The sequence below is a fragment of the Rhinatrema bivittatum genome, chromosome 8 (assembly GCF_901001135.1).
Source record: "Rhinatrema bivittatum chromosome 8, aRhiBiv1.1, whole genome shotgun sequence".
Lineage (NCBI taxonomy): Eukaryota > Metazoa > Chordata > Amphibia > Gymnophiona > Rhinatrematidae > Rhinatrema > Rhinatrema bivittatum.
Window position 1 is genome coordinate 67,269,629 of NC_042622.1, and position 27,009 is coordinate 67,296,637.

The 27,009-nt window shown below is 42.8% G+C and overlaps 1 protein-coding gene across 6 annotated transcripts in view; it reads right to left on the reverse strand.

The window, feature by feature from the left end:
- Positions 1–27,009, reverse strand: part of TOX2 (TOX high mobility group box family member 2) — a 725,581-nt gene that overhangs the window by 310,595 nt on the left and 387,977 nt on the right. For 4 of the 6 annotated variants that reach the window (XM_029612512.1, XM_029612518.1, XM_029612514.1 and 1 more), the window contains exon 3: positions 12,903–12,992. The exons of the other annotated variants lie outside the window; for them this stretch is intronic. In XM_029612512.1, the coding sequence (XP_029468372.1) occupies positions 12,903–12,992 (90 nt within the window). The remainder of the gene's footprint in view (positions 1–12,902; positions 12,993–27,009) is intronic. 6 annotated transcript variants of the gene reach the window in all.

Consider the following 27,009-nt stretch of genomic DNA (forward strand, 5'->3'; position numbering starts at 1 on the left):
GATAAGGCTATCGCGGAAAGATTAAATGATTTCTTTGCTTCAGTGTTTACTGAAGAGGATGTTGGGGAGGTACCGGTAATGGAGAAGGTTTTCATGGGTAATGATTCAGATGGACTGAATCAAATTACGGTGAACCTAGAAGATGTGGTAGGCATGATTGACAAACTGAAGAGTAGTAAATCACCTGGACCAGATGGTATACACCCCAGAGTTCTGAATGAACTAAAAAATGAAATTTCAGACCTATTAGTAAAAATTTGTAACTTATCATTAAAATCATCCATTGTACCTGAAGACTGGAGGATAGCAAATGTAACCCCAATATTTAAAAAGGGCTCCAGGGGTGATCCGGGAAACTACAGACCGGTTAGCCTGACTTCAGTGCCAGGAAAAATAGTGGAAAGTGTTCTAAACATCAAAATCACAGAACATATAGAAAGACATGGTTTAATGGAACAAAGTCAGCATGGCTTTATCCAGGGCAAGTCTTGCCTCACAAATCTGCTTCACTTTTTTGAAGGAGTTAATAAACATGTGGATAAAGGTGAACCGGTAGATATAGTATACTTGGATTTTCAGAAGGCGTTTGACAAAGTTACTCATGAGAGGCTTCTAGGAAAAGTAAAAAGTCATGGGATAGGTGGCGATGTCCTTTCGTGGATTGCAAATTGGCTAAAAGACAGGAAACAGAGAGTAGGATTAAATGGGCAATTTTCTCAGTGGAAGGGAGTGGACAGTGGAGTGCCTCAGGGATCTGTATTGGGACCCTTACTTTTCAATATATTTATAAATGATCTGGAAAGAATACGACGAGTGAGGTAATCAAATTTGCAGATGATACAAAATTTTTCAGAGTAGTTAAATCACAAGCAGATTGTGATAAATTGCAGGAAGAACTTGTGAGATTGGAAAATTGGGCATCCAAATGGCAGATGAAATTTAATGTGGATAAGTGCAAGGTGATGCATATAGGGAAAAATAATCCATGCTATAATTACACAATGTTGGGTTCCATATTAGGTGCTACAACCCAAGAAAGAGATCTAGGTGTCATAGTGGATAACACACTGAAATCGTCGGTACAGTGTGCTGCGGGGGTCAAAAAAGCAAACAGAATGTTGGGAATTATTAGAAAGGGAATGGTGAATAAAACGGAAAATGTCATAATGACTCTGTATCGCTCCATGGTGAGACCGCACCTTGAATACTGTGTACAATTCTGGTCGCCGCATCTCAAAAAAGATATAATTGCGATGGATCAGGTACAGAGAAGGGCTACCAAAATGATAAGGGGAATGGAACAGCTCCCCTATGAGGAAAGACTAAAGAGGTTAGGACTTTTCAGCTTGGAGAAGAGACGACTGAGGGGGGATATGATAGAGGTGTTTAAAATCATGAGAGGTCTAGAACGGGTAGATGTGAATCGGTTATTTACTCTTTCGGATAGTAGAAAGACTAGGGGGCACTCCATGAAGTTAGCATGGGGCACATTTAAAAGTAATCGGAGAAAGTTCTTTTTTACTCAACGCACAATTAAACTCTGGAATTTGTTGCCAGAGGATGTGGTTAGTGCAGTTAGTATAGCTGTGTTTAAAAAAGGATTGGATAAGTCCTTGGAGGAGAAGTCCATTACCTGCTATTAAGTTCACTTAGAGAATAGCCACTGCCATTAGCAATGGTGACATGGAATAGACTTAGTTTTTGGGTACTTGCCAGGTTCTTATGGCCTGGATTGACCACTGTTGGAAACAGGATGCTGGGCTTGATGGACCCTTGGTCTGACCCAGTATGGCATTTTCTTCTGTTCTTATGAGACCACACCTTGAACACTTTGTACAATTCTGGTCGCCGCATCTCAAAAAAGATATAGTTGCGATGGAAAAGGTACAGAGAAGGGCGACCAAAATGATAAAGAGAATGGAACGGCTCCCTTATGAGGAAAGACTAAAGAGGTTAGGACTTTTCAGCTTGGAAAAGAGAAAGCTCAGGGGAGATATGATAGAGGTGTTTAAAATCATGAGAGGTCTAGAACGGGTAAATGTGAATCGGTTATTTACTCTTTCGGATAATAGAAAGACTAGGGGACACTCCATGAAGTTAGCATGTGGCACATTTAAAACTAATCGGAGAAAGCTCTTTTTCACTCAATGCACAATTAAACTCTGGAATTTGTTGCCAGAGGATGTGGTTAGTGCAGTTAGTGTAGCTGTATTTAAAAAAGGATTGGATAAGTTCTTGGAGGAGAAGTTCATTACCTGCTATTAATTAAGTTGACTTAGAAAATAGCCACTGCTATTACTAGCAACAGTAACATGGAATAGACTTAGTTTTTGGGTACTTGCCAGGTTCTTATGGCCTGGATTGGCCACTGTTGAAAACACCAGGATGCTGGGATTGATGGACCCTTCATCTGACCCAGTATGGCATGTTCTTATGTTCTTAAATAAATATTATATTGTATTAATGGACCATCATAACACCAGTGGGGAAATACTGCTTTGTTTCTCTCACACCATTCAGGTCATATTTTATCACTGGTCCATATAGTACATCCAATTATACTCTCTTTTAATATATTTTTTAGCAAATAAAAATGATTCGAAATGAAACTATTTTCCTTTTGTTTTAAAACAGTGCTAGTTTGTCTTTAACACAATACATGCTTTTGGTGAAGCATTTTTCAACAGACGATAGTTGGCCTACTCACACAGTCTGAACCTGATTGATCCACTTTAACAATAGTTACCACAGCTTTTGATAGACAGATATAGAAGAGCTTTTCAGGTGTGCTAAAAAGTGTTAATAATGCTAAAGCATTACGCTATTAGTGTCAATTAAATAATACGTTACAGTGGGCATTATGGAAAAACAGGAGGACACAATTTGATGTCACACAAAGGAAAATTTTCTTAGATTTTAACAAAACATTTTTACGGTTAAATAAACACTCTGTGCAATGAAAATGTGCATGCACCATAACTGGATATTTCAAAAACAAAAATTGAACTTTCCATAAGAGCGTTTAGAATAATGCAGAATGAATAAATAAATCAATGAATACATAAAGTAGTAAGTAAGAGTAGCAGCCTAGTGATTAGGGCAACTGACTGAGAACCAGGGCAGCAAGGATTCAAATAACACTGACAATACTTGTGAAATTGAGCAAGTCGCTTCAACCTCTGTTGCATCCAGTACAAAGTTACGGGTATATCTACTAAGTTGTGGTCTTTTTCACAGAGGGTAATCTGTACCACAGTTTTGTAAATTCAACAGAATTTTTCCTGCTGGGAAAAATACCACACTGAAGTGCCCCTGATTAGCAATGTGTGATAGTAGCCCCATAGCCAGAGGCTGCCATTATCTTAAAGACCTCGAGCAGTAACCCCGACCTTGATGGCATTAAAATCCCTGGTGGTCTGGCAAGACCCCTGTCTCAACCCTCCATGTCCCTTGAGATGGCCTCAGGGATCACCATGTTTAAAAAAAATAAAACTGTGCCTTTCCAGGGCCTTCTCCGTCCCTCCCCCCAAATTCTTTTGTCATAAAATTACCCTGGACATACTACCCACTCCCCCCATCCCCTCAAAAAAAATCCTCTGTCTTTTTTTAAAATAATTTTATTTTTATTAATTTTCAACAATTAATATTCAAGAAGACTTGATTCAGGAAATCATAAAGCAATACCGTGGATAGGAAACAAAATTTATACAGAAAATTAAACCTAAAAGAAATAATCTACCACATTGCTGAAAAAAATTGGACCACATAATGTGGACAATTAAACAAGAAACTTCACAAAAAAGGTAGTAAACCTTTTTACATGGATCAAACTATACAGAAGCTGTTACAACACTGCTAGGGGAGATTTATTTTGCAGAAATCTCTCTAGCTGGATTGGGTCATAAAATACAAAATTGGATCCCCGATAATGAATGGCACATTTGCAGGGAAAATGAAGCTGAAAATTGACCCCTAGTGTCTCTATTCTCTGCTTTTTAATTTAAAAAATGTCTCCTGCATGCCTGGGTCTCTTTGACCAGGTATAGGAAGACTGAGATCTTTTGATCAAGAAAGAGAGAGTCCCTTAATTGAAGAAACAAATGAGAGTCCATTGTTTATCATATTCACATGCATATATAACCAAAAGTGTGGCCCTATCCTGAGCAACTGAATCAAAATCTTCCAAAAAACCAGACAGGTCAAAAGGGCTATGCACAACATTTTTAGCATTTTCAATATTTTTATCAACCAACTCAAGGCTTTCACTGAATTTCTCAACTTTAGTAGGCAGGCAATACATTTTAACCACATCAAATATTGATTCTTCAGAAACCTTAAGAAATTCCAAGTAGAACATATGTATTTCCAAAGGTGATATTAAGGCACAACGAGGAAAAAAAGAAATTAAACACAAATCGCATCTCTTATCTGAGTTTCCTAAATTCTCAATTTTCTTATGTAATAATCAGCAAAACCACAATTTCTGAAGCACAATCACATTTTTTTTTTTTTTTTTTTTTTTTTTTTTTAACAGTCATCATCTGTTCTGCTTGGAAGAAATCTGTAGGGCATTCTCACTGACTTGAGCTGAAAGAGTCCCCAGAACAGAGTCAATTCTAGATGTTAATGCCAATTCCAATCTGGTAGCAGAAGACCACACAGTGGTGTAGATGTTACTCTCAGTTCTGAAGGCACAACAGAGGCCCTAGTGCACTCATCTGGGGATTCAAACTGAGGAGCACTTGAGGATCCCCATGTTGATCCCCAGAGCTATAGTGCATCAAATTTGCTACTGATGGAAGAATAGATCCTTCCGAGCTCAAAGAAACAGATGTTCCCTGTCAAGAAAGGCTGGAGCAGCTCAACTTGGCAGTGCCCGGTGTTTGACTCACAAAATTAAACGACTCCACAGTAAACTGTGAGGTTGAAGAGGGGGTCACCTATGGAGTATCCTCAGATTTCCTTTTCTTTCCTATAAAACTCACGAGCCAAAAAGCACTTGAAGGAATACTAACAAATTTCTCCAAATGGGCACTAGCAGCAGCATGCTGCTATTTGTAGATACCAAGATGGAAATAGGAGAGGGCATTTCACTCATGGCACAGTGACTGGATTTTCCACCACAGGTAGCATACCTCCAAAGCTCTACTGGGAAGAAGCGCTGCATGCCACTATTTGTAGCTACCAGGCTCCAAGACGGAAACAGGAGGGGGTGTTTCACTCACAGCAAAGTGCCCAGATATTATACCTTAAGTAGAGTCCCTGCAAAGCTCTCTCCTCCCCTCTGTCTCTTACCTTCATTTCCCTGTTGACAAGTGGAGCCCAGAGTGTACCATAGGGCTCTGGGTCTGGTACCACCATTTTCAAAATGCCACTAGCCAACCAATTTAATATTTTTGCCTCAATCATGTGATGGGCAAAAGACTAGCTGGCTGATGCCATTTTGAAAATGGCAGTGCTGGGCCTGGAACCCTAGGAGTGCTCCAGGCCCCACCAGACCACCAGGATGATGACTAATCCAAATAGTTGGAGTTCCTAAAATCTAACCTGCAATCAACACCAAGTCAGATACTGATGGCATTTAGAATCCACATTAGCTGGGTTACAAAGGGAGCTGATGTTTATAGCTTGCAGTTGAAGAAAGTATCTGCAATGGCTGGGTTGAGTTGGGAGGGGTGGGGATGGAATATAAAATAAAGGGTAAAAAAAACCCAGAGCACAGCCCAATAGAAACCTCTCTCGACTGAGCTGGAAGCCCAAAGAGCAGAAGGAAACTGCCAGGCCATTAAAAAAAAAAAAAAAAAGAGTTTCAAGGCTGAAAAAAATACTAAGACACTTAAAAACCTGAAGAAAGTATGGGAAGTAGCATAGAAGCAAAGTAAATGATGGCAGAAAAAGATCATCTGGCCCATTCAGTCTGCCCAGTTATTCTATTCTCACTGCTAAGGATGCATCCCAGCTGCCAACCACAGAGTGTGATCACCTGCAATATTTCTCCTTAGCCAGAATGGACTTTTTGTCATCCTTCTTTGTATTCTACAATCTTGGGTAGAAAAACTTCGAAGATCCCCACTTAGTTCCGTCCAGCACTTCGTCTTTCCCATGCCTAAACACAGGGATCTATAATAATACCTTAAGTGGGCATTCAGTTCTGTCACCCCATCTCAAAAGAGAACAGTGAAACTAAAAAAGTTGCAGAGCAGGGCAACAAAAAATGAAAAAGGGGATGGAAGGCCTCCTCTTTGATGAGAGGCTACAGAGGTTAGGGCTCTTCAGCTTGGAAAAGAGGCAACTGAGAGGGGACATGATAGAAGTTTATAAAATCATGAGTGTGTGTGTGTGCGGGGGGGAGGGGGGGATGGGTAAATAAAGGACTGCTATTTACCCTTTCAAATAATACTAAAACAAGGAGACACTCCATGAAACCAACAACCAGCAGGAAATCGTAGTAAGTATTTTTTCCCTCAATGAACAATAAAACTGTGGAATATGTTTGCCAGAGGATGTAGTCAAGGCGACTGACATAGTGGGGTTTAAAAAAAAGGTTTGGACAAGTTCCTGGAGGAAAAGCCCATAAAATATTATTAGCAAGGTAAACAAAGAAAAAACATTACTGTCACTAGGAGTGAGAAACAAAAAACAGATTAATATTTTAGAATCTGTCAGGTACTTGTGATCTGTCCTGGCCACTGTCAGAGAGGATGCTGGGCTTGATGAATCTTGGTCTGACCCAGCATGGGATTTCTTATGCTCTTAACATCCAGCTTTCTAGGTCCCCTGCGTAACCTGCCAAGCAGACAAGGCTATATATATATATATATATATATATGCCTGCATTTCCATTAGGACTTCTAGCTAATTATAGAACTCGCAGCCTGCCAGACAGACCCAACTGCTAGTTTAATTCTACATCCCAAAATTATCTAAACAGCTACCAAACAGACCTGGCTATGTGTCTTCATTTCTGTTATGATTTCTAGCTAATTACAGAGTTTGCGGCCTGCTAGACAGACCCAGCTACCAGTCACAACCTGTTACTCAATCCAGTCAGATGGATACTTATTTTACAACTAGGACTGCTAATCTTTTATTTATTTATTTATTTATATTAACCTCTTTGCTTTCTGCTCTCCCTACTTTTAGCAACCGAGGATCTTCCAGTACTAATGCAGGAACAGGAACTCAAACTGGAAGAACAGAAGACAGAGAGTTTACCAGGGTGAAGGCAGTCACTGGAGCTGTGGTAACTGCTGGCTCTGACCTCACCAGAACAGGAACTCAAATAGGAGGAACAGAAATCATAGAGTTCATTGGTGTGGGGCAGGTGCTACGTTCGGCAGTCCACAGGCCCGTACAGCAGACCACTGTTCTCACCTCCAGCCCGGCCTGGTCAGAAGCGCCGCGTCCTGGTGCGGTGAAGCCTCCTCTGTACGCCACACTACTATCAGCAGCACTGGTGCCACCACCTGATGCAACAGCATGCTGGTGGGACTTGTGGCCAAGGTGCTGCTGACTGGCTTTCTCGCAGTGCATTCTCCTGGGCAAAATTCAAAGGGACCGCACATGGAAAGCCAGCAGTCCCCCCCCCGCTCCTCCCCATGACATCACTTATCCTGGCCCATATAAGTTTATAGTTTATTATTCTTTATATACTGACATATCAGGGTTCCATCATGTCTGTTTACAATAAATAAACATAAAACAAAAACACATACGTTAATAAATATAAATCAGCATAATAAAATAACAATAAATAAGGTCTATTTAGACGCTCCACCTGCGCCTTGGTGATAAGTCAGCTTCTTTGAAGTGTGTGCTTGCTTCAGGTGTTCCTGCTTCTGGTTCCCTGTTCCTGTCTGGTGTTCCTGCGCTGTTCCTGTTCCCTCTGGTCTGTCTTCTTGAGTTTTGGTTTCTTATGGTCAGTCTTCGCCCTCATCTGTCTTCAGCATCTTCTTCCTGTTTGTGTGGCTCCCCATCCTCCTGCCTCCTCTTTGTTTCTCATGTCTACGGATGGATTTCTGGCTTTGACTTCGGATTGGACCTTGACGCTGCTTGACCTCCTCCTGCCTCTGACCACTGCCTGTTTTACCATCTCTGACTGAACTCCACTTGCCTCTGACCACTTCGACACTGAGTGAACTCTGCCTGCCTCTGACCACAGCCTGAACCTGACTTTGTTTGCCTGCCGCCTGCCTTGACCACTGCTAGTCTCAGACTTTGCTTTTCCTTAGTGCTGGCCTGCAACATCTTCAGCTCAAAGGATCTTCACCTCTACTGGGGCTCGTGCCTAAGTCCAGCCAGCCCCGAAACCCGAGGGCTTAACCTAAGGGGAACGAGGGCAGGTATTAGGGAAACTCCAGTTGGGCTTCTGCTTCAGCCATCTCCATCTGTAGATGACGGGGACCTACAGGGCCCCCTCTCTACAGGTTTTGCTATCTCTACCTCGGCCAAAGGGTCCACTTCTGCAACAGACTGCCAAGGCCATGGACCCTGTGGATCTAGCCACATGTAAAGCCATTCCCGACTTAGTCCAGAAACTACAGGCCCTCCAGTCAGCCTTAGAACTCACCACAGATATGAACTGCCTCGCTGCATGCCTGGACTCCTTGACTCTAACCACTGCCCCACTCTTGCCCGCCACAGTTCCTGCGCAGTCCCAGGAACCTATCAGCCAGTAATTCCATTTCCAGCTCCATAACCCAGTATGCCAGGGATCCAAATCAGTGCTGGAGATTCCTTAACCAATGCCACATGCATTTCTCCCTCCAGTTGGCACTGTTCCCGGATGACATCACAAAGACGACATTCGTTCTCTCCCTTCTCGATGGTAAGGCCTTGGCCTGGACTTCCCCCCATTGGAGTGCTCTGATCCCCTTCTCATGAATCTCCAACGACTTGTCTCAGCCTTCAAACAGGGTTTTGATGAGTCTGGCCAGCTGCCCACAATGGGCACTGACCTCCTGCACTTGCACCAAGAAAATCGGTCATTAATGGATTACGCTATTGAGTTCCGAACCCTGGCCACAGAACTAAACTGGCAGGGGAACAGCTTACACGCTATATTCATGGAAGGTTTAGCTCCCAAAATTAAGGATGAGCTCTTGGTGTGGGAACTTCCCAACTCTCTCATTGATCTCATTGGGTAAAACTGATCGATGCCTCCAGGAGTGAGCCCGAGAAACACACTTGGCCCAAAAGGGTCTCTCTAGGACATCATCTTATATGCTTGACCCCATCACGCCATTGGGGGGCTTACCTGAGGAGCCCAAGTAATTGGGTCATTCCCATGTCACAAAAAAAAGAGAGGACTCGATGCTGTCAATCAGGCCTCTACCTTTATTATGGAGCTCCTGGCCACATATTGGCTCAGTGCCCAGAGAAAGGGGGAACTGTACTGATGAGGTACTGATGAGGTACATAGGCAAATGACTGTAGGCATGATGTCTGCACCCCTGCCCCCCCCCCCCCCCCGGCCTCTACAGCCAATTTTAATTGAGCAAGCCTCCTCACACTTCTCCACTTGGGCCCTGGTAGATTCCCTTTCCAGGGAAAATGTACAACAGGAGCTTGTCAAACAGTTCCAAATTCCTACAGTGCTCATTGTCTTCTCCTTTGACCTTCTCGTCTGTTCATGAGGACCCTCTTCTGGGGCAGGTAACCAGTTCAACCATATCCCTCTCACTTCGGATTGGTCCTTCTCACACAGAGGTTATTAGTCTCATGGTATTATCCCCAAGCCGTGAACCTGGTAATATTAGACTTACCTTAGCTGCAGAAAACACCAGCCCTAGTTTGTGTGGTCTACAGATGAAATTATTTGCTGGGGACCAGGATGTATGGGATCTTGTTTTGCGCCTGAAGGGGCATACTCCCCAATGCTCATGGCTACGACCTTTCTGATGCTGCCAGTTCCCTGCTGGCACTCCAGAGGAACTCAGACCTCTCCAGGATGTCTTCAAGAAAATATGTGCTGAATATTTTTTTGGACAACTCAAAGGACAATTAGGGCAAGAAATGACAGAGTAGAAGAACCTGGAGAGGGAACTCAACTATGCGATGAAAAGCTTTGAGTTTTTAGTTAATGAGAAAGATGAAGAAGTATGAACGCTGTGCATCCTTCTACAACAAGAGATGGGGAGGAAACCTTCATTTCTGTCTGATCCTGCCTGTCTGGACCCTGAAAAGGGAAGCTATCGTCACCCCAATACTGGGGCCTGTCTTCTCTCAAAGCAACCCTGACAAAATCACCCCTTTGCCTGTGGTTCATGTTCACTCCCCAGAATTAAATGAATTAAAGGACAAAACCAATCATTTGGTTATAAAACCTACCTCCTTAATCAAGAGACCCATAGGGTCTGAAGGACTCGACATGACCGGCACCCTCGCAAACACAAGGCTACAGGAGAATGGCTTAAGGAGGATACTGTGGCATTCAGTGATCTGAAGGCCCATACTGCCGCTCTCACCTCCAGCATGGCATGGTCAGAAGCACAGTGTTCTGGCATGGTGCGGCCTTCTGTAGCAGCAGCACTGATATGACGGCATACTGGCTGGACTTGCGGCGGAGGTGCCACCAATGGGCTTTCTTGAGGAGTGTCTTCCTTAGGCATGCACTCCACCTGGTCAAAAAGGATCACGATGGGAAAACACGCGGTGCGCCCCACCCGCCCCCTGCAATGACCACACTTATCCTGGCCCATATAAGGCCTCTTCTGACACTCCACCAGTGCCTTGGCAATAGGTCAGCTTCTTTGAAGGCGTGTGCTTGCGCCTCAGGTGTTCCTGCTTCTGGTTACCTGTTCCTATCTGGTGTTCCTGCATTGTTCCTGTTCCCTCTGGTTTGTCTTCTTGAGTTTTGGTTTCTTGTGGTCAATCTTCCCTCTCATCTGTCTTCAGCATCTTCTTCCTGCTTGTGTGGCTCCCCATCCTCCTTCCTCTTCTTTGTTTCTCATCTCTTCGGATGGACTTCTGGCTTTGACCTTGAAGTTGCTTGACCTCCACCTGCCTCTGATTACTGCCTGTTTTATTGTCTCTGATTGAATTCTGCCCGCCTCTGACCACAGCCTGAACCTGACCACTTACCCTGACTGCTGTTAGTCTCAAACGTCACTTATCTTTGGTGCTGGCTTGCAACATTTTCAACTTGACAGATCTTCACCTCCGCAGGTGCCCATGTACAAGTCCAGCTGGCCCTGGCACCCGAGGCTCAACCTAAGGGGAACCAGGGCTGGTATTGAAGTTCCAGTTGGGCCTCTGCTTCAGTCAGCTCCACTTGCCAATGGTGGGGATCTGCAGGACCCCTCCCTGCAGGTTGTACCAACTCCACCTTGGCCAAAGGGTCCACTTCCACAACAGCAAGCAATGGAGTTATAGTTACAATAACTTTATGGACTGGTGGGTAGTAGATGGGCTGGTAGATGATTATATCAGACCACTAAATAAATATATGATATCAGCTGTTAAGAAAATTATTATATAGGTATTATAATTTGTTTGATCATCCAGTTTTGAAGCTGTTTCCTTTTTTGTTTACTGGAGCTGTAGTAACAGCTGGCTTTGATTTCACTGGTACAGAAACTGACTTGGCTTGGTGCAAAGTCATATCAGGCAAAGGCTTGACATGGATAGCTCATGATGGACTCCCTGGAGCTAGTCTCTAGAAGCACTGCAGGAGCAGACTGGAACATTGGCTTGGGTGCTGTCTAGGTGGCCAGGACTTCAGCCATTATTGCTGCAGCTTCTGCAACCCGAAGCCAAACGTTTGATGGTGCTGTGGATGCAGTCTGAGGGAGTAAAACTGCTCTTCTGTGCACCCTCCGACTTAATATCATGGCGATATTAAGTCGGAGGTCCCGAAGAGTAAAAAAAGTTAAAAAAAAAAGAAAAAAAATTTAAAATGGGCCGGCGGCTGTTGGGCCGAAAACTGAATGCTCAATTTTGCCAGCGTCCGGTTTCTGAGCCCGTGGCTGTCAGCGGGCTCGAGAACCGACACCGGCAAAATTGAGCGTTGGCTGTCAAACCCGCTGACAGCCGCCACTCCGGGTCAAAAGGAGGCGCTAGGGACGCGCTAGTGTCCCTAGCACCTCCTTTTGCCCGTTTCTACCATACCACCTAATTTAAATACAGAATCGCGCGCCGGGAAAGCGGGCGTTCGTCCGCTCTCCCTCGGACTTTGCTGACTTGGCTCAATTATTCTTAATTTAACTGAGCAAGATTCTAAAGAGATCTGACCTTAGACCCTGAAAAGCTATATTAGAAAAACAGGAATGGGGCAAGTGGGATCTATGTATTTATTTATTCCTTAGTGAAATGCAGCACTCTGAACCTGAATTCCTGCTAGTTAAACAGATTTGAGCTGAGCTAACAACAAAACGGAAACAATACTAGGCAAGAAGCTTGAGAAGTATAAGGAAATCTCAATGCTACATACCAGGCATAGCAATTTAAAATCATTTTCCAAATGGCAAACAAAGCAATGAAACTAAAAAAAACCCAGAAACTTCTCCCAACTTGTGTTAATTTGTTAATTTCTAATTTGGTTTACAACAATTACTGGAGGTGCTAAGGTGAGAAGACTGTGTTAAGAATTTTCCAGTCTCCTTATGGCTTCTCAGTACAAGTACCACTGTTGAACAAACTGCAAACTAAATGTTGAGTCTGGGACCAGGTAACTGTGTGAATATCTTGCACAGTACTAAGGGTAATGGGAGCTCTGTAACTAACATATCACATTTTATTATTATATATTATTGGAGACAGGTAGAGATGTGACTACAGCATTGAATTACAAATCAAGAGGAATTCTCTCATACCCTTTCTGTCACATATTTTTTGGTGTCATCTGTTCCTTCAGTGTAACCATGATTATTTGAAAATAATAATACTTTCATTTATGTACTCACCCCTTTGGAAGTTTTCATGGAGTCCGGATGCCAGACGTGTGCTCCCAGGCCATCCACCCCAGAGGTGGATGCATGTATGTTTCTGAAATACTAAATTGTACAGTGTATTGGCATCCTGTTTGGATATGTGCTATATAACTTAAAATTATTATCATTACACGAGTTCATGTCATTATGAGAAGACAGAACTGACCAGTTCTCCAACACTGTGCAATGAAAACAAATTGACCCTTTTCCCATGCACGCATAGAATATGCTTCTTGCCTGAGGTGTGTAGAATACACTATTAATTTTGGGATACATTTTGCAGTTTCTCTAATAGAAATTTTGATGTGCAGAAAAGACGTGGTCATCCAGGTGCATAGATGTTGCCACTGTATATAAAGTAATTACACATTTATTTTTAAAAAGAAGTAGAGATACTCAACTAACCACAGAGAAATAACATTAAAAGGAAACTACACTTAGATGCAGGAAATATCTAGTGGAGCTCTCAATGCGAATAAAAAATATATTTTTTTCAAGGTCAGCCCTGTGGTTCAGGTGCTGAGGGCATTTGAATTTATATTCCAACTATCAAGGGAGATTAGGCCTGGGTGCGCTGGAAGTGATGTGCTGAGGTCCACTGAGAGAAACGACTACTGTTGGTAGAGTGGCGGACCCTGCCAGGGGTGGTTCTATAATGAGGCAGGGTGAAGCGGCTGCTTCAGACGGCAGAATTTTGAAGGGGCAAAAAGTGCCCCTTCAAAATTCTGCAGCCCTTGCCTCACCCTGCCTCCCCAAAACCCCTGGTGGTCCAGCTGGGGGCCCTGGAGCAATATGCCGCTCCCAGGCTGTCAGTTTCCACTAACAAAAATGGCGCCGGTGGCCTTTAGCCCTTATGTGAAATGGGTTACCTGTGCCATTGGCCGGCAATGGATGACCAGTGCCCCCCCCTTGCTAGACCACCAGGGGTTTTGGTGAGGCTTGGGGGGGGGGGTCAGGAAGGTGTGTGGGGGGGGTTATACTAAATTTGGGGGTCAGCACGGGGGGGGGGGGGGGGGGGGGGCGGCGGCATGTGGTCCACCTCAGGTGGCACATTACCTTGAGCCGCCCCTGGCTCCTGCCAGCTAACTAGCAGAAGTGAGGGTGCATCTCAGAAGAGGTGCTCCTTCAGCCTAGTAAGGGTTCCTGCAGCTGTCCAGACATGCCATCTAGGGTGGAAGAATCAAATATGGAGAATTATGACATGGAAAAGACCAAAAAAAAAACATTAATTCTTCAAAGGGAACTTAATATAACACTACCTTGCCAATTACCTCAACACAATGCAAATCCATGTTTGAATTCTATCCCAGTTTTGGTTCCTATACCCTTCTTTGGGGCTGTTTCAGATGTCCACCATCCTCTTCAGTGAAAAATTATTTGCTCACATTCCTTTAGAATGTGAGGCAAAGCTACCTGGTTTCTTTACTGCACACTAGGTTTAACCATTTTGATGCTGAGGTTGCTGAGAAAATGCCATCTCTTTATTCAAGATTTTTTATGCAACGTCTTTTACCAAACTCCAAATGATAAAGCAATGCATATATAGGGATGGTAATTTTCAACACCATTTCCACAGGTAAAATGTACCTGTGGAAATGAGTTTTTAGAAAATAGCCTGCTTTATATGGGGGTAAAAGTATAACTGTTGGACCTCTGGTGCATGCAGTAGAGGTAGGCATTCTTGGGGGGGTGGGGTTGGGGTATGGGTTTATTTGGCACATTTTAAAAAATATGCACATAGGGGCAGATTTTAAATGTTATGCGCATGGGGTACATTTGTGTGCGCTACCCAGCGCGCACAAATGTACACCCGATTTTATAACATGCGCGCGCTGCCGCGCGCATGTTATAAAATCCAAGGTTGGCGCGCGCAAGGGGGTACACACTTGTGCACCTTGTGCGCGCTGAGCCCAAGGGGAGCCCCGATGGCTTTCTCCGTTCCATCCAAGGCTGCTCCGAAATTGGAGCGGCCTTGGAGGGAACCTTTTTTTTCAATCCCCCCCACCTTTCCCTCCCTTCCCCTATCTAATCCAACCCCCAGCCCTAAATAAATCCCCCCTAACTTTTGTTCAGGAGTTACGCCTGCCGGCCAGCTGCCAGAGTACTTGGGACCGCCCCCGGACCGCCTCCACGCCTCCGTCCCCGCCCCCGGACCGCCTATTTTGGAAAGCCCCAGGACATACGTGTGTCCCGGGGGTTGCGTGCGCCGCCAAGCCTATGCAAAATAGGCTGGGCGCGCGCAGGGGTAGGTTTTCCGGGGTTACGCGCGTAACCCTTTGAAAATCTATCCTATAATTTTTCTCAGAAAAACTACCCACGTAAATTACCAGGTGTAATTGTGTGTGGGTCATTTTTCTGGGAAATGTTCCAAAGGGAAAGCACATACGTATTCAATGGCAGATTAAAACCCTCTGGGGACACTTGCTCCTGTAGTTTATTTGGGTTATGTGATAGTCAACCTAAGCATGTGCCTACTGTGCCTTTTGAATTTTAATCCAGCATTCTAAGTACTTTCCTTTGAAAATTAGTGTAAAAAGTCTGAGGGTACAAATTACCTGCAGACTGCACCAATGTGGGCAGTTTTAAAAGTACCCCCAAAGAGATCTATGACCTAAAAGATAATGCAATTTTTTAAATAGAAAAATAGTATTACCATCCTTTAGTACACAAGATTTAAAGCATTAATGCCACTTACTGTACTTAAATATGGCACAGTAAATGTGAAAAGCACTTTCACAGTTTGCAAATGCCATTTTTTTGCAAAATTACACATTCTGTAGTATGGACTAAACTATAAGAATGCTTTAAACTACAACAATGTTGGACTTTTTTGGTAGTGAAAAAGGCTCATGGGCCTCCCAACCCTCTTGCTAGATGGCTATCTTGGGACCCATACAGGCACCTGTGATTCTTGAGACTGCAGGCTCCTCTCTTCCTCACTTACTCCTTGTAAAGAGGAGTTGGGTACTGGAAATCTACTAGGCATCTCTCTCTTCCCTTCCCAATTCTTATGAGGTTAAGAAGCTCTGTTTCCATGTAGAAGGAAGTGGGCTGAAGGGGCATTCACTCCCCATCTTCCTTCATGGCATAAGGAAAGGGGACTATGAGGGTCCCATCTCTCTTCTTACTATTTTAGTAAGAACCTTTGTGAACCCCCATGGAGGAAGCCTGAAAGCCCTTTCAGGAACATCCTCCTTGTAAGCAGCAAAAAAAGAAAAGAAACAAGCCTTCTTCCCTCTTCATGTAAAAGCAGGAAGGAAAGGTGGGTCCAACAGAACCCCTCTTTCCCTTCCTTTCCATAAGTAGGGTGAGGCCCACAGATCCCTATCCTTACTGATAGGATTCAGAGATGAAAATGCCTCCCTTCATTAGATTACTGATCTATAGCAGGATGGACAGGTACTGCCCACAGATTCCCTGATTGAGTTTTCCAGCAGAAAGGTTGGGGAGGGTCCATGGTTCATGTAGAGATGCAAAAAAGGGCCTGTTACGCGCAGAAGTGTCGGGCCCTGCAAAAGGGGCAGACCGGGGTGGGGGGGGGGGCATGGTCTGGGTGGGGAGAAGCGAGGTGGGGGTCAGTGCCATTAGCCACTGTCCTGGGGAAGCCTGCGCCGGCAGCTAGCCGGCATGTGGAGTTTACGTCTGCTCCCAAGGAGAGTAAGTATAAAAATAAAAATAATGGGGAAGATTAGGGAGCGGACTGGGAAGAAACTGGGGGAGGCTTTATTGCGTCGCTGAGCAATACCCCCCTCCCCCCGCGTGCGGAGGAGACCACCCACCCGCACATGCACGGTGGACATGAAAATCTATCATGGATGTGCGCGCGGGACCCATATTTTATAACATGTGTGCGCCGACGCGCATATGTTATAAAATGATCGCGTGCTTGTGTGCGTGCTGGGAACCACAATAAGCTTAGTCAAATATCATGGTAATTGCAGCTTTATGCATAGCCCCCACTGCAACCACCATGTAAAAAATGTCAGCAAACATAATTATTGCTCTTTTTTGCACATCTGTTTGATGATATAAGTTAAGACCATTTGACTGCAGGTGTTTACACAAACTTGTTTTATTATTATGATGTATTTTTAATGCTTTGGATTCAGCAGCATATCTGCAAGTATATGACTGCAACGATGATATTAACGCTACAGCTTTTCCCTTTTAAGGGACATGATTAACCAGACTCACATCTTCCATAAATATAAATAAACTTATTAAAAATAATGTATTAAAATATTTATAAGGTGTGTTATCCTGTGTTCTAAGCAGCTTACATCAAAACCTACAGATTTAACAGAATTAACTTGAGTGCATACATATATGCTGGTAGTCAAGGACAGGAATTTCTGGCTTGTTTTCCCTGACAGTGCCCACCAAAGATAGTTTTGTCTTTTTTGCAGGAAGCTTTTAACAAGTCCTAAAGTTGAGAAAATATTGTTTATAGCCTCTCTCACCATAGTTTTAGTAAAAGAAACACAACATTGCATTTTGATTTATATGATATTTTTGATTCACGGCAGAACCAGAATTCTATTCCATAGTGGCAGGTTTGCATGGAAGATTATTGCTAAAAGAGTAGTACTCACATAAACCTATCAGTTGTTCTTTAACGGAGACACTTTTATGAGACATGATGTCCTGTGCACATACTCCCATGCAGAAATGTTAGCTTTAGGTATAACAAAGGTTATCCCATTTCTTCATTTACATTCTCTAGCCACTAGGGATCTTCTGGGTTTGTCCCATGGCTTTTTTGAATCCCATTGCTGTTCCTGCCTTCACCACCTCCTCCCTCTGGGAGGGTATTTCATGCATCCACCACCCTTTCCATGAGGAAATATTTCCTGATATTGCTCATGGGTCTTCTCCCTTGGAGTTTCATATCATGCCCTCTAGTTTTACAATTCCTTTTCCATCAGAAAAAGTCTGATTATTGTGAAATGTAGGTCCTCCAGTCTTATCTCATAAGTCTTTCAGTGCAGGCCCCATACCATTTTGGTTACATTTCTTTGCGTCACTTCCATCCTGTCTACCTTTTTGAGATACAGTCTCCAGAACCGAACACACTACTCCAAGTGAGGCCTCACCAATGACCTATAAAGGGACATTATTATTTCTTTTTTCTTTTTGATTATGTTTCTCTCTATGCAGCCCAGTATTCCTCTGTTCCTATGCACTATCTTGTTGCATTGCTTCACTACCTTTAGATCATAGGACACTATTACTTTGAGGTCTCTTTCTCCCAGGTCATTCACATCAGTCTTTTGCTGCACCCCCACCCCCATCATGTACAGTCCCTTTGGATTTCTGCATCCCAAATGCATAATTCTGCACTTCTTGGCCCTGAATCTCAGTTGCCAAAGCTTCGATCACTCCTTAAGCTTTCTTAGATCGCTTCTCATTTTCTCTACTCCTTCAGGTGTATCTACTCAGTTGCAGATCTTAGTATCATCCACAAAAAGACAAACTTAACCTTTTAATCCCTCTGTAATATCGCTCACAAACATATTCAACAGAGACAGTCCCAGAACTGATCCCTGAGCAACTCCACATATCATCATTCTTTCTTCAGAGTAGGTTCCATTTACGACTAATCTCTGACATATTTCATTCAGCCAATTTGTAATCCATTCCACCATCTTGGGACCCACTCCCAGGCTTCTCATTTTAGTAATAAACCAACTGTTCAGGACCATATTAAAAGCCTTACTGAAATCAACATAGTCTACATTGAGTGCTCTTTCTTGATCTAATTCTTTAGTCACCCAATCAAAAAAATCAGATTTGTTTGACAGGATCATCCTCTGGTAAATCCATGTTGCCTTGGATTTTGCAACCGATTGGATTGCAGATAGTTCATTATCCTTTCCTTTATCAGTCTCCCAATTAATTTTCTCACCACTGAGGTAAGGTTTATCAGCTTATAGTTTACAGCTTCCTCCCTGCTGACACCTTTGTGAAACAGAACCACCAACTGCCCTTCTCCAATCTTGTGGCACCACTCTAGTCTTCAATGATCTTTTAAACAGGTTCTTCAGTGGACCCGTTAGCACTTCTCTGAGCTCACTTAATGTCCTGGGATGAATCTCATCTGGCCCCATGACTTAGTCCACTTTCAGTTTGCTAGTTCCACCACTCTTCTCTGCAAATGATGTTGTATGTACCCTATTCCAACCAGTAACAGTCCTTGCCTAAGCACTTCTTTAGTGAACACTGATCATCTTTGGTGATCCTTTCTTCCACACAAGCTTTTGCTTTCCTGATTTCTTTCCTTGCCTCCTTCAGTTTCACCAGATGATATTCTCTATATTCCTTTTTTTTTTTTTTTTTTGAGTACCTTTGTACTTTTTGAATGTTCATCTATTTGCCTTTATTTTCTCAGCCAACTTCTTAGAGAAACAATAGGTTTCCTTCTCTCGCTTTTATTTACATAAAGATTTGTTGCCTTTATTATAGCTCCTTTTAATTTGGCCCACTGTTGATCTTTCTCGTCCCAACCTTCTAGATCCTCTTTCAAGGTATGTCACCATTTTACCAAAGTCCATTTTCTCTCCCTCAAACCATACCATCTGATGATCATGTAGGTATCTACCAGGATATTGGAGATACTTTTTCCATTTTTCAGCATCAGGGTTCCCCTCAAGGGTTCCATCATCATTTGTTTGAGCTTTTAACAAGTTCTAAGGTTGAGAAAATATTGTTTATAGCCTCTCTCACCATAGTTTTAGTAAAAGAAACACAACATTGTATTTTGATTTATATGATATTTTTGAATCACGCAGAACCAGAATTCTATTCCATAGTGGCAGGTTTGCATGGAAGATTATTGCTTGAAAGAGTAGTACTCACATAAACCTATCAGTTATTCTTTAACAGAGTCACTTTTATGAAACATGATGTCCTGTGCACATACTCCCATGCAGAAATGTTAGCCCCTTAAAGGTGATACACAATCTACTTCTGGAACATTCTGCAGCAGTGATACTTCAATCCACAAGATTCAAATCACTAATAAGCAACATTTCTCCCTTCCTTCCCACCTTCTGGATATATTTGGCCAGATCTCTGTCTAGTTCTTCTGTTTTATTTGGAGTTAGCCAGATTAACTTATCTGGCTAACTCTGGTGGTGCTGTAGTGCATAAAGTTAACCGGATAAACATATCTGACGATATTCAATAGTGAGGCTGCATAACTGAATATCCCTCCGTAGTTAGCCAGATAAGTTTATCTGGCAATGGGGACAACTTTCAAAACTGCTTGTGTGCACCCATTTATGCAAGTATATGGGTGCACACAAATTTGCTAAGGGATATGATATGCACAAGTTATAAAATATGAGTACATATGCGTACTCATATGTACGTATATGTACTTGCGTATGTAAAAACCATAAGAACATAAGAACATGCCATACTGGGTCAGACCAAGGGTCCATCAAGCCCAGCATCCTGTTTCCAACAGTGGCCAATCCAGGCCATAAGAACCTGGCAAGTACCCAAAAACCAAGTCTATTCCATGTAACCATTGCTAATGGCAGTGGCTATTCTCTAAGTGAACTTAATAGCAGGTAATGGACTTCTCCTCCAAGAACTTATCCAATCCTTTTTTAAACACAGCTATATTAACTGCACTAACCACATCCTCCGGCAACAAATTCCAGAGTCTAATTGTGCGTTGAGTAAAACAGAACTTTCTCCGATTAGTTTTAAATGTGCCCCATGCTAACTTCATGGAGTGCCCCCTAGTCTTTCTACTATCCGAAAGAATAAATAACCGATTCACATCTACCCGTTCTAGACCTCTCATGATTTTAAACACCTCTATCATATCCCCCCTCAGTCGTCTCTTCTCCAAGCTGAAAAGTCCTAACCTCTTTAGTCTTTCCTCATAGGGGAGTTGTTCCATTCCCCTTATCATTTTGGTAGCCCTTCTCTGTACCTTCTCCATCGCAATTATATCTTTTTTGAGATGCGGCGACCAGAATTGTACACAGTATTCAAGGTGCGGTCTCACCATGGAGCGATACAGAGGCATTATGACATTTTCCGTTTTATTCACCATTCCTTTTCTAATAATTCCCAACATTCTGTTTGCTTTTTTGACTGCCGCAGCACTCTGTACCGACGATTTCAATGTGTTATCCACTATGACACCTAGATTTCTTTCTTGGGTTGTAGCACCTAATATGGAACCCAACATTGTGTAATTATAGCATGGGTTATTTTTCCCTATATGCATCACCTTGCACTTATCCACATTAAATTTCATCTGCCATTTGGATGCCCAATTTTCCAGTCTCACAAGGTCTTCCTGCAATTTATCACAATCTGCTTGTGATTTAACTACTCTGAACAATTTTGTGTCATCTGCAAATTTGATTATCTTACTCGTCGTATTTCTTTCCAGATCATTTATAAATATATTGAAAAGTAAGGGTCCCAATACAGATCCCTGAGGCACTCCACTGTCCACTCCCTTCCACTGAGAAAATTGCCCATTTAATCCTACTCTCTGTTTCCTGTCTTTTAGCCAGTTTGCAATCCACGAAAGGACATCGCCACCTATCCCATGACTTTTTACTTTTCCTAGAAGCCTCTCATGAGGAACTTTGTCAAACGCCTTCTGAAAATCCAAGTATACTATATCTACCGGTTCACCTTTATCCACATGTTTATTAACTCCTTCAAAAAAGTGAAGCAGATTTTGTGAGGCAAGACTTGCCCTGGGTAAAGCCATGCTGACTTTGTTCCATTGCAAGTTCAGAGTTCTCCTCCTAACTTTCTAGATTCTCTTCAAGGTATGTCACCATTTTACCAAAGTCCATTTTCTCTCCCTCAAACTATACCATCTGGCCAAAGGCACTACTTAGCTGGATAAGTTAGAATTTAGTCAGATAAGTGTGTGCAAATGATATAACTGCATATTTGTAGTTCAAATTTTAAGGAGATACGTGAATAGATTTTACTTTTGTTATAAGTCGGCTTTTACACTTGCAAGTCATGGGATTTTTTAACATGCAAGCGGCAAAGAAATAAACCAGTTTGTCCAGTCTATCTGCAGTTTGTCCAGTCTATCTGCAGCTCGTGAAGACTATCCTGACTCTTCAGTCTGAAGTCCCCCCACTTCACCAAAAATCTCCACCCAGTTATTTTTTTAACTTTTAAGATGTTTACAATCATTTACACCTGATATTGAGCAGGAGAAAATATATGCAAGTAAAGTGTCAGATGTACATGCATAAATTGCTTATAAAATAGCAACTTACTCGCTTAAATTTTGGGCCCCTCCCTGGAATGCCCCGGACTCGCCCCTTTTTTACATGTGTAAATTTACTTGTGGATCCTTATTTACACGGTATTTTGAGTTTTTTTAAATAGCATATTGTTATGCAAGTGCTATTTTTACATGTACTTTTGAAAATTTACCTTTTAGTTTCTAATCTAGGTAGTGACTGAATATGGATCTCTGACTTATTTAATAAATATTAAAATTAAGTATTAGTTAGTTTTGAGTATTTTATTAACTGCTCTGATTTATTATTTATTATTTGAATTGTTATTGCTAAACCTCTATTCTCTGTTCTGATCACAACTGTATAAAGGTGAATTATAATTATTCATAAAAAATAAACATGCGTTAAAAGTGGTTAGCAATCACAATTTAGTTTAAATGCATTAACGGTGCTTTTAACGTACATTAATCAGCTCATAAGAGTTTTAACACAAAAATCTACTATAATGAGATAATGTGATGCAAACTAGGCAAAACAGCTTATTACCTATTGATGCATAGAAAAATAACATATGTTAATACTCTCAAATGTGAACACAAACATGTTAAAGCAAAAAAATGTAATTATACCTAACGGGCTAATTTTTAAACCCCGGCGCGTGCCAATACCGTCCACACACATATTTCCCAGAATGCGTGGAAGAGTCGGGTTTCAAAACAGGAGCGGTCCAGGGGAGGGATCTAGGTGGTGTGTGGGTAGGCTGGGACAGTGCCATTAGTTAGGGGGTTTTAGGGGTCGGGCGGAGAGGGAAAAGGGAGGAAGGTTAGCTAGAGGGTTAAGTAAGTTCTCTCCTAGTCCGCTCATTTATTGGAGCAGACTGGGAGGGAAATGGAGAAGGCTCATTTGCGTCGCCATGTGCTTCTAACTACAATTCCCCCCTTGCACGTGCAATTCAGCACCCGCCTACACATGCATGCGCCGATATAAAATCAGGCACACGTGTGCGCGGGTATCGGATTTTATAACATGCACGCTGACACTAGCCTGTGTTTCGAACAATCATGTCTTTCTTCAGGGAACAGTCACTTTGGTTTGCTCGGTGGTTTTCCATTCATTGTAACATGTCCCAGGACATGAACAAATCATGACATTTGAATTTAATTAAAGGGAAATTAACCCCACTTCCTCCTCCCAAATATCTCCCCCTTTGGCCCTCTGGCAATATATTGTGGGTGCACCATATCTTACATTCTCTGCTTAGCAGTCCTGATATGCCTACCTGCTGAGCGCATCACAGCAGACCTGCCAGGAACTCGCTGCCCAAACAAATCAAGAGGGTTTTTAGATTCCTTTTAAAATTTAAACGAGTAGAAAAGCCTCCCAATAGCACTAAGGCATTCTTGGCGTGTTAAAAAAAAAGGCATGTATTTGAGGGACATCACTTTGGTTATAAAGAGAGGGATAAGAAATAAAAATAAATAAATAAAAATAATTTATTAATAAAGCTTGCTGGACAGACTGGATAGACCACTCTGGTCTTTTTCTGCCGTCATTTACTATCTTACATCTTATTCCCTTTAAAGGAAATTTAAGACCAAAAAGCAAAAATGTTATTACTGGTTCACTGGTGCCCCCAGCACGACAAGCTGCTTAAATGGAGCCATTTGTTCCTTAACTTATTCAGTTTTGATGGATAGCTGCATGTTTACCCACACCCAGCTCAGAGACTCCTACAAACGGTACCAGATAATACACAGAGCTTCTCAATTAACAGTATCAAACTCTGCCTCCTGCCTATGTGATCTTTGGGGAATTCCATGTCCTCATTAGTCATCTGCTTATTGAGCAGAGCCCAAACCTTGAATTGAGCACTCTCCAAGGAATTTGTGTTGCCCAATTTATTAGATTAACTGTCATAAGCCATAATTATGTAGCAGGTTTACGATTTAAAAAGATAAAATAAAATGAGGACTTTCTTTTGATCAGTCAGTTGCTTTATAACATTCTCACTTGTTTGAGAGCTCTGGAGCTGACCACGCACATGGTTTCATGCTGATTAAAGGTATTGTATCATTATTATTATTCCAAAAGAATAATCACTTTCTGAATATTGCAGTATCCCCTCTCTGCTTGTCTTGGCATACCAATAAACTTCCATTTTAAATAATCCTAAGATGAATAAGGCAAAGAAATACAAAATGAATTCAAACACAACCTCCCTCTCTCCTCTTATTTTTTTGATCCACCTTATCCAGAACTGAAATCCTGTCAAATATAACTTCTTATGTGTACAGTAATTTTATGAATTCAGTAGGGAATGAAATGCAATTTTTTCAGACCTGTCTCTGTTCATAATGACCAAGTCAAATTAATCATCACGAATAATACTCCCGTGTCAGCCATTCAAGAGATTTTTTAATAGAAATTTTCTGATTCATGTCTTGCAGTACATCAGATCGGTAGGACTGCAGCACTTCTAAAAATCAGTGTAATTATGTCTCACCGCTGCTTGTCGTTTCCCAAGAATAAAAAATGTCACCACAAAGAGTCACATACATAAACCAAGCTGAAAAAACAAAAACGTGGGTGCAGTTAGACTTTGTTTTTTTGTTGAGATAAATTTGAAGCTCCTCTTTACCATGAACAGATGGAGCTATCCAGTGTATGAGTTGCTGTCTTGTTCAACACTTTTTATTCCTACCATATCATGAAACTAGTGCTGTGGAGGCACTACAAGCAAATGTCCCTTCACAAAACATGTGAACTGGACGGGGGCAGATTAACTGAATTGTCTTCCTAATAACAAGAAAAGGTAACCAGGAATGTTTCTGGTTCCAGAAATGCAAGTTTGCTTACCATAAACCGTGTTTTCTGTGGATACCAGGCTGAACTAGCCATTACATGTGGATGATGTCAACCGGCGGCAGCAAAATGAATTGTCTCTCCAAGCTAGCAGAGCTTTATGCTCTACTGAACATGTGTGGAGTTCCCATGTGGTCGTTGCCTCCTGAGCCTCCTCATTCTATAACAGAGCTAATTCTAGCTATGTAGTTGACTTTCCAAAGAGGCAGGCAGGTATTCCATGGCTAATCCAATTTGCTATCTATGGAAAACACCGTTTTCGGTAAGTAAACTTGCTTTTTCCATTGATAAACAGAAATAGCCATTACATGTGGGGAATCCCAAGCTGAGGGTGCAGCAGAGCATTTATTTAGTAAGCAACCTGGCTTCCACCATGAAGGGTAGGTTACAGAGAGAACAGATTTAGCAAAACTACTGGTCCAAATTTACTGTTCATCTTTGAAAGGTTATCAACATAGTAATGAGATGCATCAGCTTTGCAGATATCTCTACGAGTATTATGTACTTGCACAGTAAAAATTGTTCAGTTTTTCATGTTGTTTCATGAGAATAAATATTTGTTTTATTTTTTTTCTTTTTCATTTCATAAAATAGTACACACCATTTGCAAATAATGCACTATTTACAAATAGCATGCACTATTTTTCAAAATAAAAAACAAGAATAAAACCCAAGTGTCAGACCCCAGGGCTCTCCAGAGACCCCTGTCCCATCCTCTGCTGCTTCTGGAGGTGCCCACAGTTCTCCCAAAAAGGTAGTAGCAATAAATAAATAAATAAATAAATAAAACCTGTTCCCATGTTCTGCCCTCAAACCCCAACCCCTGCCTTTTGTTTAAAAATAGCCCACAGTTGCCAGTCACCCACATCACCTGTTATGGTCCTGGGCCAAGCCCGGGTCCTCCCACTCACCTCGAGGCCGGCCTGGGCCGCTGAGCTTCCTCCCCAACTGGCAAGGCCCGATCCTGGCCCTGCCACGGTGCTCCCTCCTCGAGGAAGACGCTGCCGGCCCGACAGTCTGGCCCCGCCCCCTAGGCACACGTGTGTGCGAGGGCTCCAGATTTAAAAGGGCCAGCGTGGGAGAAGTCAAGACAGCCCTCCAATGACGTCAGATGCTGCAGGGGTATTTAAACCCTGCAGCTAGGTCTGTCCAACGCCTTGCAACGAGGTTCACTCTGTTACGAGTTGCTAGTTGCTGCTTCAAATCCCTGATCTTGTCTTCGGCATCTGACTTCTGGTTTTTGACTCCGGCTTCCGTCACTGGACTTCAGACTCTGCTTCCGTCCTGGACTTTGTCTTCGGCTTCTTACTCCTGGCTTCCGACCTTGGCTCGTCCACTGACTTCTGGCTTCAGCTTCTGTCCCTGGCTTTGTCTTCGACTTCTGACTCCTGGCTTCCGACCTTGGCTCGTCCAATGACTTCTGGCTTCAGCTTCCATTCCTGGCAGGCCTCTGGCTTCTCTTCATCCACAGGTATCCGGTTCTTTGCCCACCAGGGGGCCTCACTTAAGTCCCAGCGGCTCGGGTTCTCACGGGCTCCTCCCAGGGGGACCACAGACTTCCAAGGGTGAAGCCTTCCAGGGCCATCTCTTCAGCGCCGCTTCCCAGCTGTGACATCCACTGTGGGTTCCCACAGTGCATCACCATCCATCTCAGCCCACTCAAGGGTCCACGTTCCTAATATCACCTACCCTAGCCAATTCTTTCTACCTTCCCCAGACTTTCAAAATCATCCTGGTGTTCTAGTATGGGCCCAGGAGCTACCCTGCCTCTCCCAGACACAGCTGCTGTCCTTTTCAAAAATGGTTCCGGCTGCCTTCTGCCTCTATCATGTGACAGGGGCTACCCAATAGCACCTCTTGTCACATGATAAGGGCAAAGGGCAGCCAGCATCATTGTTGCAGAAGCTATTGGATTTCCAGACAAAGCTGTGGCAGATGAAATGGGTCTGGATGGAGTGTCAAACAATGTAGAAGAGTTG